Source organism: Pipistrellus kuhlii, unplaced genomic scaffold (assembly GCF_014108245.1).
Source record: "Pipistrellus kuhlii isolate mPipKuh1 unplaced genomic scaffold, mPipKuh1.p scaffold_m20_p_27, whole genome shotgun sequence".
NCBI classification, from domain to species: domain Eukaryota; kingdom Metazoa; phylum Chordata; class Mammalia; order Chiroptera; family Vespertilionidae; genus Pipistrellus; species Pipistrellus kuhlii.
In genome coordinates this window covers 7052073-7071595 of record NW_023425526.1, presented here as the reverse complement: position 1 = coordinate 7071595, position 19523 = coordinate 7052073, and the positions used below count along the sequence as shown (strand labels likewise).

The 19523-nt window shown below is 45.9% G+C and overlaps 1 protein-coding gene across 2 annotated transcripts in view; it reads right to left on the bottom strand.

Annotated features, from left to right (window-relative positions):
* RNF149 (ring finger protein 149) overlaps nucleotides 1-19523 on the bottom strand; it is a 33971-nt gene that overhangs the window by 3382 nt on the left and 11066 nt on the right. The window contains exons 2-7 of one of the 2 annotated variants that reach the window (XM_045587295.1): nucleotides 16079-16329; nucleotides 14083-14151; nucleotides 8430-8512; nucleotides 6190-6286; nucleotides 3714-3906; nucleotides 1329-2240 (exon numbers count right to left, since the gene is read on the bottom strand). In XM_045587295.1, the coding sequence (XP_045443251.1) occupies nucleotides 2161-2240; nucleotides 3714-3906; nucleotides 6190-6286; nucleotides 8430-8512; nucleotides 14083-14151; nucleotides 16079-16329 (773 nt within the window). In that variant the 3' untranslated portion in view covers nucleotides 1329-2160. Of the gene's footprint in view, nucleotides 1-1328; nucleotides 2241-3713; nucleotides 3907-6189; nucleotides 6287-8429; nucleotides 8513-14082; nucleotides 14152-16078; nucleotides 16330-19523 lie in introns of those variants that run through there. The other variant, XM_045587296.1, reaches the window with a different exon arrangement.

Here is a 19523-nt window from a genome sequence, read left to right as displayed (position 1 = left end):
GATCTAGGGCACCCTTTCTCCAGGGACAGCCATGTCCCAGCGCCCTGCAACCCACACCAGGACATGTTTGCACTGGTTTTTAGAGAAACATCGAGGCCCCACCCCGGGGAAGTGAATCCACAACCTTTGGGCATCTGGTCTGCGCTCCAACCAACTGGCTGGCTGGCCACGGCTAGTCTATCATCTCGACGTTTCAGCCAAAATTCTGGTAGTTTCCGACTCTTCATATTTATTAAATCGCCTACCAAAGGGCCCTGTTTCCTTTTGAAGTAGAGTGCATCTTTTTTCCTGCGATTAAAGAAATGAGACTACAGTTCTCACAATCCCTTGTTTATAATTTAATTCAAACTTGAATTAAGGAAAGTTGTACCTGACACCTGATGATGAAATCAGTGTTCTTTTAAAAGTCAGCCTCACTGACTACTGGGAAACATTGTTAAATCATTCTTTTTTAAAATACATTTTATTGACTTTATACAGAGGGGAAGGGAGAGGGATAGAGTTAGGAACTGGGGATGTGCCTGCAATCAAGTCACAGGCGCTTGACCGGAATCAAACCTGGGGCCCTTCAGTCCGCAGGCTAATGCTCTATCCACTGAGTCAAACCAGTCAGGGCTGTTTCTTTTTTTAAAAAATCTAAAAATGATTTTTAGAGAGAAAGGGAGAGGGAGAGAACCATTGATGGGAGAGTGAAACATCGATCAGCTTCCTCCTGCACGCACCTCACCGAGGAGCAGGGTCAAGCCTGCATCCTGGGAAGGTGCCTGACCAGAAACTGAACCAGTGACCCTTTGGTGCATGGGACCATGCTCAACCAACGGAACCACCCCACCAGGGTTCTAGAAAGCTCCTTCAAACACGAGGAAACAACCCGTCCACTTGGTATGGGATCCAGGGCAGACTTCCCTGATCACAATGAACCAGAGAAGGAGAGCTTGAAGACAATGACTCTCACAGACACTCACTTTGAGGCTGTCTGTTTGAATGAGAGCTCAAATGAGACAAGTTTTCTATTCAGTAGCTTCTTAAGCTGGATCTGGCCAACGTTTACTTTAGTAAAACTGTTCACTCACCAAGTGCTTCAATTCACTATGAGTGGTAAATAGTTTGAAGAAACTATTTACCACTCATAGTTACTATTTACCATTCATAATAAAACTTAGATTTAGATAGATTTAAAAATGAATTCTTTTAATTTTTTAAAATATATTTTCTTACTAAACATTTTTTTTTTACCCACAAAATAACTCTTCCCTTATCTTCAACTTCCACCTCCAACCAGTGACAGAAGAGCAGGGTGTGTGTATTTAACCACTTTCTGAAACTTAAGTCTCCAAATGCTTTTTATTTGCTGCTCCTTTCACCTACAAGCCAGAACAGCAAACAAAGCAAAAAGGGTAGTTGATTCAACAAAGGCATGGTTATTAGTCTGCTTTAAAATTAATCAGGAAACTCACTGTTTACTTTGTTACAACAATAAAAACTTCTCCCTTTCACCCTTACAGTTTTAAATATCAGATTGTGTTGGAACCAATACATTGTATTCATCCTTTACAGAGAAAACTGGTCACTGACTAATCGCTTTTCCACATAGGCAATGGGGAACCCAGTATTCACAGAAATACAGATTCTGAGCATTTTTAATTGTTGAAAAAAAATGAGCAAACCTCCCATCGAAGCGTCACAAGAAATTGGGTAACACAACACTGAAAAAGGGCAATCTCTGTGTAATGCCAAGGTGTAGATTCCTCTCATCTCATTTACACAAATGACGTTCTGAAAACGCCTTTCTCCAGGGACACCGACATGGAGATTTATGGGACTTAATTACACAACCCACTCCAACTCGTCTAAATTCAGCGTGCCGAGTCTGTAACCGCCCTTCGAGACGGAATGAGCCTCGCCGACCATTCAGGAACACTGACACCAGCGTGTCTTCCTGCCTCCTCCTCATACACAGTCTGAAACATGTATTCACTGTAATGATATACTCCAGTAGATAAATATATGAACAGCAATCAAAAGTCTCTTTAAGAATAAAATATTTAGCCCTTTGTATATCAAACAGACCATGAAAGGTAAAATAATTCATCAAAAGGCACATTATTTTCAAATATATAAACTATGTGCTAAAGTAAAAAAAATAGAATGTCCTTCAGTTCAGAGCTCCACCCGGCGGGCGCTGTCAGAGGCCGAGTGAGGAGACGGGTCCTCCACCCGGAGTGTCGCTCCTGCCGTCTCTGCAACACACAAAGCCAGCGTCAGTCACCGCACGCCTGGACCCGATTAGAAGCAGTTCCTCACCTAGAGACTAATGCAAACAAATGGAAGCCATTCCAGACTGGAAGTCTCTCCACGCCTTCCCCCACAAAGGCCTCCGGGCCAGCGGTCAGCGGGCTGCAGGCCGGTGCAGCCTGAGCTGCTGCCTGCTTCCTAAGTCAGTCAGTGGCTCCCGTGGAGCCCAGCGCCTGCTGGGCAATACGGTGACCGGCGAGGTGGACACTACATGCCATCGCCCCATTTCACAGGCCCGGTGCTCACACCCTGCAGTAAACACTGCAGCACACGGTGCCTGCGCAGAGCGCCCCCGCACACAGGACAGGCGCTCCGACTCCCTGCAGGGGCGCTGCGCAGGCCGCCAGGACGAGCACAGCCAGCAGGAAAGGACTTCCGGGGGGGCCGTGGTTTCCTGTCACCAGCTTCTTCCACACCTCTATTTCTCTGTGTTTGAAACCACCTTCGTTTTCAGAGGGCGGCTGGGAAGGATGCTGACACACTACTGCACACAGGAACGAGCATGAAGAGAACTGGGGTCGGGGTAAGTGCCGCCCAGTACCTCAGGGGCCGGGGTTAGGGAGCGGCTGGTCCTCCGCAGACGCCGCCCGCCGGGGGGCAGCAGCGCAGACACTGCGTGCCTAGGCGGGAGCGCGGGTGAGGGGCTGCCGGAAAGGAGGCACGGCTGCTTAGAAGAATGTCCCCAACAGATCAAGCCCCCGAAGCAGCCCCCACAGCCAAAGTGCAAAGTATGAAAGACTCGTTTCTCTACGGAAAAATAAGCTAAGAATGAAAGGGACAATTCATAAAAGGAACAGATGACTGACAAATATGAAAAGAAGGTAACCTCATGAATAATAAAAAAATGCATGTCAGCCCTGGACGGTGTGGCTCAGCGGGCAGGGTGCTGTCCGGGCACTGAAAGTTGCTAGTTCGATCCTAGGCAGGAGGCAGCCAATCAATATTTTGCTCTCACCCTGATGTTTCTCTCTCTTCCCCTCCTCTCTCCCTAAAAATCAATTTAAAAAAATCTTCAAAGAAATGCAATTCACTCTATCAATCAGAATGACAGAACACAAATTAGACAAGTGGTATGGAGATGTTACATACTGACAAAAGCCACACTCAGGGTGTGACTTGAAAAATTACTCAAGTAAATCCAAAATGCAGGACTATGCATCTGTACAAATTATATATCTACGCATACAGAAACACAGTCAGACACTCAGAGAAAAAAACAGCTTACCTAGTAGCACATGAATGACATTCTCCCCATCACCAAACACACAAAAAACCTTTGAAAATATATTTGTCAAAATGTTAACACCGTATTCCAGGTGTGAGGTGATGGTTTTCACTTTTCCTTTAGCTTTTCTGCACTTCATGCTGTTTCTTTCTCAGCGCCCACGTCAGCCTGGGGGCTACCAGCGATTACTCACCGAGCAGGGCTGTGCTTTCCCCCGCGTCGTCCTTGGGGCGCCCCCTGCAGGGCGGCGCGGGGTCCCGGGCGGAGGGCGCCGGGCAGCCTGCACTCCGGTCTTCGGCGCCCACAGTGACACTCACACCTGCAGCCACGGCACCGCCAGGGGCTGCCTCTGCGGTGGGCGCCTCCGGGGCGTCCTCCGGCTCGCCCTGCGCAGAACAAAGGGAACGCTTTCTAAGTCCACCGATCACAGTGTATTCATCACTTTTGTCACACACTTATCGTATTTTGTTCATAAATGTTTACTTATACACAGAATGTAGCAAAAAGCACACGATATCTACTTTATCTAGCATCATCAGTGAATTACTCCCAAAAAGCAGCTTCCCAAGATCTGGCATTCTAACCACTATTCCCCCTGATACCAACAACGCCGCCTTTTTATTGTTGTTGCAGGAAGTGAAGCTTATTACACGCTTTCCTGCCCCTGGAGCAGATGCCGGGGCGAGCCGGCTGTGTCCTCTTTACCATCCCTGTGCCCAGGCCCAGGTGAGTCCCGCCTACACCGCTGCCCAGCGGCTGCCGAGGCCGTGGGCACAGAGCTGCCGGCTGCCGACCTGAGGCCCAGGGTCTGCCTGCCGGCCAGGGGCTGCGCTAGGCCGCGGGCACCCTTGGGCACAGCTAGCACTGGCTACCGCTGCTGCGCCTGGGGCACAGCTAGTTACAGCTGCCACATGGGAGCGTGTCCTGGCCCCACTACCGAGGGCCGAGGGAAATGGCACACTTGTCAAAAGGTTTGAAAAGTTAAAGGCAAGACAAGTTAAGGACTTGCATTGATTTAAGTTACCACAGGCCGCTGTTCTTCCAAAAGAAGTGAGCTTCCTGGGACACAGAGTGGAGCTTTCTGACATCAGCATTCTAAGAAAGCAACCCAACCTGATGTAAAATGAAGAATCTTGTCTTTTAATTTACAAATTTCCAAAACCAAAACACATGAGGATTAAAGTCTCAATACTGTCCTCGCTGGTCTGGCTCAGTGGATGGAGCATCTGCCTGCGGACTGAAGGGTCCCGGGTTTGATTCCGGTCAAGGGCACAGGCCTGGGTTGGGGGCTCGATCCCCAGTGTGGGGCCTGCAGGAGGCAGCTGGTCAGTCGATGATTCTCTCTCATCATTGATGTTTCTCTCTCTCCCTCCCTCACCCTTCCTCTCTGAAATCAATAAAAATATATTTTAAAAAGTAATAATAATAAAATAAAGTCTCAATACTAATTGCCAGTGAAATCCCTTTTACACCGAGTTTTAGAAATGAAAGCAGGGAAGTTACTTGACCTGAGCGGCAGAGTGCATGTGGGGAAGGGAGGCCGCTCTGCCTCCCGCAGGCAGAGGGCGGCTCCTGGGAAGGCGGCACCCGGGCTGACGCTGACAGAGGCCGCGCCGTTAGCCGCCACCATGAGCGATGTCAGGGACCGGGCCAGGGCTGGAGACGAGGCCAGGCTGCCTGGAATGCTGACCGCCTGGGGGGTAAGAAGAGCCGCAGGTCCGCTCGGCCGCCCGACACCGCGGGCAGGGCCGGTCCCCGCAGCAACGTGAGTTTCTCTAAAGCTCTGTGTTCATCGAGAGGCTCAGTCTCTGTCAGGCGTCTCCTGTTTGTTCATTTTGCATTTTGGATGTTAAAATATCTTTTTATCTTACAAAATTACTTTAAATAATAGGCATCAGGTTTTTGTTTATGTTACTTGGAAAATAAAAAGTTGGCAAAGAAACCCAACTCTAAAAATATGTTTAGCATGAAGAAAAAACATTTTATACTATTTCTTTCAAAATTCTTTATCTCAAAACTAATGACTGTCAAATCAAGAATATTTGGAAACACTGCTTTGATTCTATAAAGACTCTGAAAACAATAAGCAATAGACAAGCCAGAGAAGCTGTTTCCTTCCCTCTGTTTGCCCCCGCTGGGGAGGACGGCAGTGAAGAGCGCGGCCCGGCCCTGAGGAAGCCTGACAGCTGGCTCCCCGGGCAGCCTCTCCCCAGCCTGAGCCCTGTGAGCGGACAGACGGCAGCGCCCAGCCCAGGAGCCGCAGGCCACTCTGCTGCCTCGGCCTGCGGCTGCTCTCAGAAGGCCCTGGTCCTCTGGGACCCGCCGAGGCAGCAGCCAGCGTGGGAGCCTCGGAACAGGACTCGGAGAACGGCTCAGGAGGCTCTGGCCCTGGCTTCCTCCCGGGACGGGCGCCTGAGCCCGTGTCTGGTTCCTCCCGGAAGCCTTGGCCGTGCCCCAGGGACGGCCACACAGGCACCCGCAGCGCATTCCCCAAACACACGCTCCCGCACCCTCTGAGGAACAGCTATTGTACCATCACGAACTTCGGCCCCTCCTTTTCTTCGGGATAGCCTAAGAATTCATTCTTAACGAGAAGGAGACTGTCAGTAATGACAGGCATCCCTCAGGAAGCGCGGGGCAGAGACTGAATAGAAACGAAAGGCACGAACCCAGTATCCCAGGGCTTTGATGACATCGAGCTTACACATTGGACACGTGTGGTGGTCAGAAAGCCATGGGTCGATGCACACTCTATGAAAAATATGCCTGAAAAAGTAAGGCGTGTTAATGTTTTACAAGCAACGCTTACATCTTATCAAGGAAACAACACATTCTAACAACTTATCTTCTCATTACAATTAAATGGCATCCCACCCAACCAGCATGGCTCAGTGGCTGAGCACTGACCTGCGAACCAGGTCACGATTCAATCCCCGGTCAGGGCACATGCCTGGATTGGAGCTCAATCCCAGTAGGGGGCGTGCAGGAGGCAGCCGATCGATGATTCATTCTCATCATTGATCTTTCTCCCTCCCTGTCCCTTCCTCTCTGAGATCAATAAAAAAATATTTTTAAAATAATGCAAACAACACTCTAGTTTATTCAATTTCCCTAAGTTCTTACCTAGTCTATTTTCCATGTTAAACAGAATCTTACAGAGAATTTTCCTTTTTATGCCACAAAAAATATCATGGTTTCCTTTCACATTATGCTAGGTTGTATTTTTGTGTGTTTTTGAAGCCCTTTGGAAACAAACGTGGCATAAGTAAACCAACAGTAAACTAATACCAAACTGATAGCATCTTATGTCTGTCTATAAATGACTCAAATGGAAATACAGCAAAATATTAACAAATCATCCTTGGTTGCAGGCTTAAAAAACATTTTCTGTAACAAACACGTCACTTTCAGAATAAAATAAATCGCAGCACATTTTTTCTTTGCTGACTTGTCTCAGTGGCGCTCATGTGCGAAGGCGAGGAGGTAAGAGTACAGCGTCGGACCAGCAGGCTGGGCCCAAACACCATGCCATGCCCCGCCCTGTGCCTCCGCCCCGCCCCGCCAGGAGCCACACGTGTGGCCTGCAGCACAGCGGGCACACCGACAGGAGCTGGGCACACCCTCCAGGCTAGCCTCCCTCCTGACCTTTCCATCCTCAATTTGAAACTGACTCACCCATAGGAATTATTTTTACAAAAACTTAAAAAATATATAGGAAAAGCCATTCAATAGAGCACCAGAGAAAATGGAGGAAAAAGCCAAAACCCCAAGAACCTGAGGAAGAGACGGGAGACGGTGCCCGCCACGCGTTTCTGGTGGGTCAGGAGGAGCCCCGCCCGCTGGCTTCTCAGCCTGCAGTTAAACACCTTTCTATTGTAACAGCTTTCCAGCCCTAGCCAGTGTGGCTCAGGGGAGAGAGCACCGCCTGTGGACTGCAGGGTCCCTTGTCCGATTTTGGTCAAGGGCGTGCAGGAGGCAGCCAACCACTGACTCTGTCTCATCATTGATGTTTCTCTCTTTCCCTCTCCCTTTCTCTCTGAAATCAATACAAATATATTTACAATTTATTTTAAATTTTCTAGAGGCAACATATAATACTGACTTCAATTCATTAAGTACCCATCCCACCAACCCCCTGTAAATGCCTATAGACTTAAGTTATACATCTTTATTGAGGAAACTTTTATTTTGTTATTCTGAATAGTTATTCATTTCCTCTACAATTATTGAGAACTTAATGTATGATAAAAATACTTGTTTATATATTAAAATACTTTGCAAACATAAAGCAAATGTAATTATATACAGGGTGGGGCATAAGTATGATGGGCTACAGTTCATCATGGGAAATGCTTCAATAAGTAATAAATAACAACAAGAATAAACTCTGTTTCTCGTACTCACACTGTAAGCCTACTTTGGCCCCACCTGTATGAACTCCTGACTTGCTTCTATAATAATAGATGTGAGCTATAATTAAAACTGGTCACACTTGAACATATAAATTTTGCACGACCTTTTGCTAACAAAGCAATTTTTAAAAAGAAGTATCAAATATCCCATCATTAAAGAGGAAACAACTTTGTTGCTAAAAGCAATCCAGCGTGATGTACGCAGAGTAACTGTGTGCAACCCCCGGAGGACCCAAGACCGGGTGCAAGCAACAGCAAAGCACTGCCCCCCCTCCGCATGCCCTCGCCCCACACCGGGCCAGGGCCTGCCGGCCAGGCTGCGGCTCCCTCTCCTGAGCGCCAGTCCATGATGAAGACACAGCAGGGTCTCTGGGCCTCCCGGACTCCGCCAAGCATTTTATCTGCAGGACAGAGGCAGTGGCGTTCAGGGGCCAGAGACCCGAGCCTCCGTGGCCGGAAGCCGGGTTCACCGAGTGAATCAGCAGTAAAGAACTGACCTGCACGGCAGGATTCTGATAACATCCTTCGCCTTGAAATTCTCAATGCACACGGCACAGTTCTCAGCGTCCACGTCGAGTCCCTGCGGAGAGAGGAGGGTTACTGACAGGGGCACAGCAGCACGTCCTGGGCAGCCCACTGCACCCTGGGTCACTGGTGGATTCCAGCTCGGTTACAGCTTGGAACTAAACAAACCATTTCTACTTGGCACTTCCTTTTTACTACTATCAAGAGCATATTTAAAGAATTTGGCTGAAAAGATAAAAAAGTCACTGTCTATGTAACCAGACACAAACAGCGTTTACATACTAGGCTATGCTCATGGTTTCCATTTTGTAGTGTTCACGTTTTAAAGGCTTTACAATGCAGCACCTGCTTTGCTATGATCAATTAAGCATCGCAAGGAAGCCTGTAAAGAGGAAGAATATCCGGCAGGCTGCTGTTTCCTGGGATCTCTAGAAAGAAAACTCGAGCCCGGCCAGGAGAGGTTGCTAAAGCAGTCAGCCTGCAAAAGAGGAAATGCCTCAGCGTGATAACAGAATTACACGTGGAAATGTCACCATTTTTTAACCTATCAAGTGTTAAAAGAAACAATTTTTTTTTTCAAGGTAAAAGAAAAATTGCAAGGGAGAGCTGTCTTTTGACAACATTTCACTTCTAAGAATCCATGGGTCAACCTTACTACCCGACACTCCCCGGTCCCTCATCCCATCAACCACAGCAGGTGGGCTGGACGACCTCTGACCCAGAAAGACCAAGGAGATGCTTATTCCCAGGCTTTTGGGACGAGGATTCAGGAATCGCCAATCAGTCAGGGGGCTGCGACTTTGGCAAGTTAACTGTATGGAATATGGTTAGACATAATTATATTAAAATACATTTAACACTTGTTAACAAATAAGCAATAAAAACTGATCTTATATGTAGATATGGTTCTCAAAGATTGTATAAAAATGAACTTTATAGCAACACTTAAACTATGTTAGAACTAAAGTGTCACTCACTATCATATGCCATGCAAGATGAGGAAATCATTTTTAAAGTCTCTAATGACTTAAAAACGAACCCATGACAGTGAGAGAGTCCACAAGAAAAGAAGAGTTAGAAAACAAATACTAGTCTGCAAAACGGGACCAGATGCCGAGTTTAGAAGACCCTGGCCAGGCAGCTCAGTTGGTTAGTGTTGTCCCAGTACGCTAAGATGGGAGTTTGATCCCCAGTCAGGGGTCAGGCAAATACAAGAAGCGACCAATGAATGAATGAATAAGTGGAACAATAAATCAGTGTTTCCTCTCTCGTTCCCTCTCCCTCTTCCCTAGGCCTGGCTGGTGATCAGAGCTGATCAGGACCATCTTTGCCCCGGCTGCTGGCCAGGGCTTTCCTTTGCTCCACGCCACCCCCATGGTCAGGACTCCTCAAAACGAGGATAATCTGCATATTAGCCTTTTATTACACAGAATGTGTGTGTGTATGTATATATACACTGAGTGGCCAGATTATAACGATCTCTGAAAGCATAATAATCTGGCCACTCTGTGTGTGTGTGTGTGTGTGTGTGTGTGTGTGTGTATTAGAGGCCCAGGGCATGAATTCGTGCATGGGTGGGGTCCGGCCAACCTGGCCAGGGGGAAGGGACATGGGCGGTTGGCCGGCCTGTTTAACTCCTGGTCAAGGGGACAACTTGCATATTAGCCTTTTATTCTATAGGATAGACACTGAGTGGCCAGATTATTATATGTTCAGAGATCATAATAATCTGGCCACTCAGTGAATATGTGTGTGTGTGTATATATATATGTACACATAAATCTATTTAAACATTTTTGCATATATGTTTAAAACATAAAATTGTCAAAAAATTCATTTGTATATCTCATGGGCCAATTATATGGATCCTCTTTTCTAAACCACTATTTTGACAACTTTCAGTCCATGGAAGTATATTTTCCAAAACGTTCTATATAGAAACAGGATACTAACTCAGTAACTTATACACATTAATCTGTCTTCTCACGTAAGGGTGCGAGAGGAAGACCCAGTGTGGGAGGCACCGAGAACTTGTGCCCGTTGGTCACGGGCTGCACCAGGCCTTCACCACAGGAGACTTTCTCCCCAGGGACCCTGCTTATAAACTGGAGGCCAACCTTAACCTTTAAGATGGGAAATGTTTTTAACTTGTTCTGTTCAGTACACCTGTAAGAGCCCTTGCACAAACTATTAAAACTCAACTGCTACTATAATGTGAACGCTTTAGGGAAGGAATGGTAGCCAACAATATAATCCCCAGAATTCTATATAATAAAAGCCTAATATGCTAAGTGTCTAGTCATCCATTCAACCAATCAAAGTGTAATATGCTTAATGGTATGCTAAGGCCACTCAACTGCTTGCTATGCGTGCACTGACCACCAGGGGGCAGTTGACTGGTCGACCAGTGGCTATGACATGTAGGAGCTGCCCCCTGGTGGTCAGTGCGCTCCCACAGGGGGAGTGCCGCCCAGGCACAAACCAGGCTCATGGCTGGCGAGTGTGGCAGCGGTGCTGGGAGCCTCTCTTGCCTCCTCAGCAGTGCTAAAGATGTCTGACTGACGGCCTAGACCTGCTCCCACCTAAGCCGTCCGTCAGACATTCCCTGAGGGCACAGGCCGAGCTGAGGGACACCCCCTACTGAGTGCACAAACTTCATGCACTAGGCCTCTAGTATCTTAATATGAAAGACATCACATAAACCATTAATATCAGATTCCAAAGTTTTCAAACCAAAGGTCTATAATTTAATGTGTTATTTCTGTTTTGATTCTTTAAGTAGGTCTGAGGAAGAAATAAATACCACAAGTACAGTTTGTTTTTTTAAGGTGAGATTAGAAATAGATTGAGTCTCAACTTAGTGAGATAAAATGAAGATCAAAACTGAACAAACCGACAGCTATGTCAACATAGTCATCGACATTTCATGGCACAAAAATGGACTATTAAAAGAATGAACACGGGAGAATCCAAGATGACTGCACAGGTAAACACCTAGCCGCAGACGCACACAACAATTTCAATAAAATACAACTAAAATATAAAATGGACATTACCCAGAACTACAGGAAAGTCGACTGACTGGATATTCTACAACGAGAAGCAAGGAGAAAACCAGAAGGAAGAGCGGAGGAGCTGTAAAAGCCTGAGGTACGGAGACACGCTGCGCGCACGGAGAGGACGGAGCCAGAGAGGAGGGGCGGCTGAGTGCATGGCTGGCGTTCCCTAGCGGGAAGGAGATAAAAGCTCCGACTGTGCTGGGCCCCAGTTCTGACTGCTCTGAACCCCAGTTCTAGGCCAAACCTGGGGGACCCAGGCTCATCCATAGGGAGCTGGGCTGTAAGGCGGAACCCCGGGGGAGCAGCGGAAGGAATGGTTGGCTGTGCCGCGGGATTGCCCTGGTGGGAAGGAGACAAAAGCTCCGGACTGCTCTGAACGCCACCTCCAACTCCACTTCCAACTGAACTGAACCCCAGTTCCGGGCTCATTGGGGGAGAGCATAGACTGTTTGGTAGCAGGCGAAAATCGAGGGCACCTTTCTCTCAGAAGTGCTTGCAATGTGTACTGAAGGACCCTGGGGATTACTGAGACTCAGGAACCACATAGGGCGGGGCTGACGGAAGCCAAGGCTATAGGCTCCACCCTGAAATCCCGCCCGATCAGGGAAGCTGCGAAGATGCCGAGACAAGGAAATAGATCACAAATGAAAGAAATGGAGGACAAAAAGCGACTGGATATAGAGTTCAACTCTACGCTTATAAGGTTTTTCAAGAATTTCCTATTAAAGGTCGATAAGACCTATGAGGATATGAAAAGGGATCAACTAGAATTAATAAGGAATCAACAAGAAATGATAAGGGATCAACAAGAAATAAAGAATACATTGTCTGAAATAAAAATATTATACAGAGTCCTAAAAACAAAATGGAAGATCACAAGAATCAAGTCAAAGATTTGGAACATAAAGAGCCAGAAGACACTGTTCCGCAGAAGCAAGAAGACAAGAGAATCCAGAAAATTGAAGATAATGTAAGAAACCTCTGGGACAACTTCAAGCGAACCAACATCAGAATTATGGGGTCCCAGAAGAAGAGAAAGAGCAAGATATTGAAAACATACTGAAAGAAGTAGTGACAGAAAACTTCCCCCACCTGGTGAAAGAATTAGACTTACAAGTCCAGGAAGCACACAGAACTCCAAATAAAAGGAATCCAAAGAGAACCACACCAAGACACATCATAATTAAAATTCCAAGAGCAAAAGACAAAGAGAGAACATTAAAAGCAGCAAGAGCAAAGCAGGTAGTTACCTATAAAGGAGCACCTATACGATTGTCAGCTGATTTCTCAACAGAAACCATGCAGGCCTGATGGAAATGGTAAGAAATATTCAAGGTGATGAACAGTAAGAACCTACAGCCAAAGATAATCTATCCAGCAAAGCTATCTCACTCAGAATCGAAGGCCAGATAAAGAGCTTCACCAATAAAAAAAAGCTAAAGGAGTTCATCACCACCAAACCAGAATTATATGAATTGCTGAAGGAGGTTATTTAGGAAGAGGAAGAAGATAAAGATAAAAATTATGAACAACAAATACGTAACTATCAACAAGTGAATCTAAAAACCAAGGAAATTAAAAAAATAAATCTGATGAACAATATTAACTGGTGAATATAATAGAATCAGAGGTATGGAAGGGGAGTGAACTGACGATTCTTGGGGAAAAGGGGAGAGGAGGATTTGGGAAGAGACTGAACATAAACTGTGCACCTATGGATGAGGACAATGGGGGGTGGGGAAAGGGAAGAGGGTGGGGTGGGAACCTGGTGGAGGAGAGCAATGGAGGGGAGGGGGAGGAACATTTGTAATAACATGAACAATAAAAATTTATTAAAAAAAAAAAAAGATGAACACTGTTGTGTTAGCAAATGTTTTCCTTTTAAGGAATCTACCCTCCAAAATCTGAGGTTCTAGATCCAGTCCTATTCTAAACATGGTTCAACCGGGTATGATTCTATCCTGTTAAGTCTCGGGTTAGCCATGTGAAAATGTTTCTTTTGTAAAAAAGTACTTTTAAAAACAGTTTCTCCCTTTTTCACATATCCAAGGGGTTTGAGAGAATACATATCCAAGGTAGCTGAGAGAATAAACAGTCTCAGATTAAAAAAGATGAATTTAAATTTCCAAGGGTCTGTGGCAGGAACTTTAGGTTCTTCATCTTCTTTAGCGTCATCTAAGTCTGACCACCAGGCAGAGGTTTCCCGATGATGGACATATAGCACTGTCCAGTATACTACCAGCCACTGAGGCTAATGGAGCATCGGACTGTAGCTAATGTGGCGAAAGAACTGAATTTTAGGTTTAATTTAATTCACGTTAGCTGTGTATGGCTAGTGGCTGTCCTAGGTCTGAAAAACTCATCACATATGCAACTGAATTATTTCTGACAACCTTGCTCTAAAATGAACACATATAAAATGAGTTAGTATTCATTCAACTAGTTAAAACTTCATGTGCACGACACTGCATACAGCAGACTGGAAAGGCTTACTTAGACACAGACAGACATATAGTCTAGTCTCAACAAAAAACAAAACAGAAAACACAAACCACAAAAATATTACCTTTTCTCCATGCTTTATAGTATGAAGTGGAAGCTGGCCAATAACTTTCTTAGTTTCTTTTCTATGGCTCTGAAGTAGAAAAAAAATTGTTATTATTATTGAAAGTTTATGTAAAATCATTATTTAAAAAAACTCATAAAATATAAGGAAGCTTATAGAAGAAATTCATTTAAAAAGCCAAGTTAAATGACTATAATGAAATAACTTTAAAATTACCATTTGTCTTAATGTACAGAATAAGCACATACAACTTAAGAGCTATTTGATCAAGAATACTTATTTTCACTTAGCACAACACCCTCCAGACCCAGCTATGCTGCTGCACATGTGCCAGGCACGGAAAGACAAATACCAAGTGACTTCCTTACATGTGGAATCTACAGGACAATACAGAACAGACTCGGGTACAGAAAACAGACCGAGGGTTACCAGATGGAAGGGGGGTTGGGGGACATGGGGTGAAAAAGGTGATAGGACTGAGAAGTACAGACTGGTAGTTACAGACTAGTCATGGGGATGCAAAGTGTAGCATAGGAAATATAAGTAATTAGTGACCTGGTGCAAGGATTCGTGCACATTGAAGGAAATTAATTAGAAGGTGGCCAGTGGGGCGGGACTGGGCAGACACGCCCTGGAGCCCACCTCCCATGGACTCTCCCTGGCCAGCTGCCCCGGGGGGGTGACGTGGTTCGAAGGGCATCTGCGGAGCGAGGGGTCCCTGGCCTGGCCTGGCCGGGGGGATCGGGCTGACACTGGCTCTCTGAGATCCCCTGAGGGGTCCCGAATGTGAGAGGGCACTCTTCAGAGCTGCTGTCACACAGGGTGTGGAACGCACACAGTGAGCAGCAAACCAGATTCGGGGCCGACCGTGCCCCAGCAACAACCCACGGCCGATGGTCCCATGAGGAATTGGGCTCCCTCCTCTCTGGTCTCGGGGTGTGTCACCGGAGAATGGCAGCTCCTGCAGAGTGTCTGCCCCGGGTGGTCAGTGCGCAACACAGCTACTGGCTGGACAGACACTTAGCACATTAGCCTTTTATATCTGTCGATAACTATGAATGGTGCCAGGTGGGTGCTAGAAATACGGGGGGGGGGGGGGGGGCACTTTATAAAGTATATGTTTGTCTAAGCTGTGCAAAACAATACTCAATGTAAACTGCAATTGGGGGAGATACTATTTTCAATTCCATGCCTAACAAGAGCCCAATTCCAATTCTCACCTATAATAATAAAAGGGTAATATGCTAATTAGACTGGATGTCTTCTGGGTGTCATTCCGAACGTCCTTTCTGATGAAGCCTGGGTCCTGGGTGCCTGTGGGTGGCCCAAAGGAAGCCAGCCTGAGTCTTGGGTGCCTGCCGGCAGGCAGAGGAGAGAAGCCCGGGTCTCAAGTGCCAGAGAGAAGCCGGTACCGGCAGCCGGGGGAAGGAAGGTCTACTCTTGCACGAATTTTCGTGCATCTGGCCTCTAGTGTTTAAATATTGGCTACAAAGTTGTAAGCTAAGGATGGGGCTACCAACTATTAACGTCCCTGTCGGAAAGGGGCTTCCAAGCCAACAGGCAGAAGATGACTCAGAAAGACCCTCTCCTGCCTCCAGGTCAGGAGGGTGACTTTTCCAACAGCAGGGCCCCGGGCCCCGGGCGTGAAGCTCGGTGTGGGAGCCTGGCTCCGAAGCCCTCCCACCCCTGTCCTCCCCTGCGCAGCGCCATAGAACCAGGCCCCCTCTGCCTCATGCCTCTTTGTCATTCCATTACGTTTGCGAAACATGCAAAAAGTGACCTGGCTTTAAAGATATCTGATTCCCCACAGAACAGAAAAGTGTAATATATTCTATTTAAAAGTTATTTGCAGAAAAAGCATCATATCAATACTTAACTATTATGAGTGAAAATGAAATTAAGAATAAGGTCCAATACAACTTCAAGCAGTATCTATGGAAAAAACCTACAAACTATCTTTTAAAAAGCAAAGTTAAAAAGGATTATCCATAATTACCTGGCTTCCAAGCTGTGAGCCAGTATACAGGAAACGCTGTATATAGTAAAATATCAGCCATGCTAATGAGATGATCATCATGGTGATGAAGGCAATGGCCACGAACACCACAGACTGGCCACTGATGAACTCCTGGACATGGCGGGTCCCAACCCGAATGGTCATTTTGACTTGAATTTCTTTTTGTACTAGATCCAAAATTTCTTTTCCTTTCGAGTAGCTAACCATAATGACCACTATATTTCCCGTTCCTATAAAAAAGAACAAAGAAATCAATATAGAGAATGCAAAATAAGATAGAAGAAGTTAAGAGAAACTTAAGAATACTATGACTCATCCGTGCATATCCATCCAAAAACTTTGATAAAAGGGTAATTTTTAAGGAAAACATAGTGGTCCCAAAAGAGAAAATAGAGGGTTACGTAGAAGTAGGATAAGTCAGTGAGAACTGCCTCCCCACAGAACAAGAGCCCCCCTCGGGCTCATGGGGATTCTGCCACCAAACCTCTTCAGGATGAGCAACACCAATGACATTTAAATTGTTCCACAGCTGATTTAAAAAATGAATATATTTAAAATTAGTTCTAAGACAATGGAACCAAACTTGGTAATAAAAAACAAGCAAAAGAACGACACAGCCCCATTTCACGTATGAATATTACTATCTCATGCCTAAAGCATGTGCACTACACTAAGGGAGGCAAGCTGAGAATGTCTCCTGTGATCACTATCACTTAACATTAGAGGCCCGGTGCACGAAATTTGTGCATGGAGAGGAGGGGCTGTCCCCTCAGCCCAGCCTGCACCCTCTCACAATCAGGGACCCCTCGGAGGATGTCTGGCAGTCGGACATCGCTTTCACAATATGGGACTGCATAGCCCCTAATCACTCATCTACCTGCCTGCCTGCATAACTGATCACTCCTAACTCATCCGCCTGCCTGCCTGCCTGCCTGCCTGATCACCCCTAACCACCTCTGCCTCAGCCCCTGCCCCCACAGTTTCATTTAGAATTGCTTTTATTATTATAGATCGAGCTGACAGACAATGAACAGATAATAAGACAATAAGAGAAGCAGCAAAGGAGTAAAATAATCGAATTCATGAACATCTCTGTAAGTTAATGCAATAAAAATAAAGTGTCACTTAAGGGAAATACAATCGAGAATGATAAAGCAAACTTTTAAACAGTGTTTTACAAGTCTTTATATGTAAAGTTATTAAAATATGTGATAGTAACATATGAAATAACAAGAATGGGGCCGAATAAAAAGTCCAGAATTTAGACCACAAGACATAAAAGAATTTAGGAAATGATAAAGGTTGAATTTCAGCCCTGGCCAGTTTGGCTCGGTGGATAGAGTATAGCAGTGCTTTTCAACCTTTTTTGGGCAAAGGCACACTTGTTTCATGAAAAAAATCACGAGGCACACCACCATTAGAAAATGTTAAAAAGTTTAACTCTGTGCCTATATTGACTATATATAAAGTAATTCTCTTGAATAGGAATCAAATAAACACAAAGAAAGTATTTTATAATTACTTTATTATGAAATATTAAGTAAACAAAATAGTGAAAAATTATAAAATTCTTGTCTTGTCTGCACCTACAGCACACCAGGCAACATCTCGCGGCACACTAGTGTGCCGAGGGAACAGCGGTTGAAAAACGCTGGAGTATAGGCCTGTGGACTGAAGGGTTTCTGGTTCAATTCCGATAAAGGGCACATGGCTGGGTTGCAGGCTTGATCCAGTGTGGAGTGTGCAGGAAGCAGCCAATTATTGTTTTTATTTATTAAGTATGGGACAATTGAGTATCATCTGAAGGAAAAAAGCTATTATCCCTAACTCACAACTTAAGCCAAAAGAAATTCTACAGATTTAGAAGCAAAGATTTAAATATATATGATACTGAAGAAAAACCTTTCCAAGTATGAAAAACCACTTCAAATTTTCTTAAAAAAAAAAAAAAAGGCTCTGACTAACCATATATAAAAATGAAAAATTTCTACTGTCTGAAGAGCAAAACAAGGAATCAAGATTAAAAGAGCAAACGGGCAACTGTGAAAAACGAAACAAAACAAAACAAAAACGAATTTCCTGTAAGAAAAAGGACAAAGAAACAAGGGAAACGCAAATGGGTTTTATATTTAAAATAACAGCTTTAGCAAGATATAATTCCCATGCCACAAAATTCACCCTATTTAATGGGCTCGATCCAGTGATTTTAAGTGTATTTACAAAAGTATGAAAGCATCACTCACTGTCTAATTTCATACCATTTTTATCACCTCAAAAAGAAACTGCAGTTTCTCTCCAATAAGTGGATTTTAGACATGAAAAGTGTGGGACAGACAGAAACAGTGCACCTGTAACACTGCCCAAGATGAACGTGTGACACTGTACGGACAGGAGTAATGCACACACTGAGGTGAGCGACTACTACGGTCTGGAGGGCAATGGGTCTCAGCACACTTTCTAACCGTGTCTCCTGCCCATTGATTCCACATCCAAGAACTCAATGCACAGATACACATACCTATGCACACGTGAGGTATCTATAAAGATATTGATTGTCAATGTCTTTTCTATCACAATCTAAACATCCATCAGTCAGAAAGCTGCTCATAACAGCGCCTCACACAGATGGAGGCGGCAGCTGTCGGTGTGACAGCACCCAGTTCCGCGGTGAGGAGCACGCATCATGTAGCACCGTGCGGACCGGAGCTCAAATGGCCGTATCGGTCCAGAGGCCGAAAGGCTGGCGGCCGCCGGCCTGGACCACCTCTGGAAGGCGGCCCCAGAGACTGCAGCCCCGGGGAGGAGCTGGCATAGGAAGAATTCTGTACTGTGCGCACCTGTTACTACTCAAAAACTATTTAAAAATCCATATATAATGTTTTCCGCATTACGCTGAAACCCACAGTAACACCGTTTTATCTTAAGAGCAAATCCAGTCGCCATGGGCTCAGTTACTGACACACCGAGGGCAGCCTGCTCAGGGCTGGGCTGGAGCGGGCCCTGTGCCGGGCCCACAGCATCGCTGCACGGCCTCACACACCGGGCAGTTCCTCACATGCGTGGCCTCACACACCGGGCAGTTCCTCACATGCGTGGCCTCACACACCGGGCAGTTCCTCACATGCGTGGCCTCACACACCGGGCAGTTCCTCACATCACATGCGTGGCCTCACACACCGGGCAGTTCCCCCTCCAGGAAGACGAGCATCTGGTGGCTGAGAAAGACACGAGAGGAACACTTTGCTGGCTCTTCGGCTTGTAGTCGATGGCACCGCACAAGCGGAAGCCCTCTATGTAAAACTCCTCTCTGTGGAAGCCTCAGGAACACATGAATGCAGGGAGGCCGGCCGCAGTCATAACCTTCACTCAGGAAACAAAGCGGTCCCTGCCATGCTGAAGCCACACGCACAGCTGGCACCGCTGC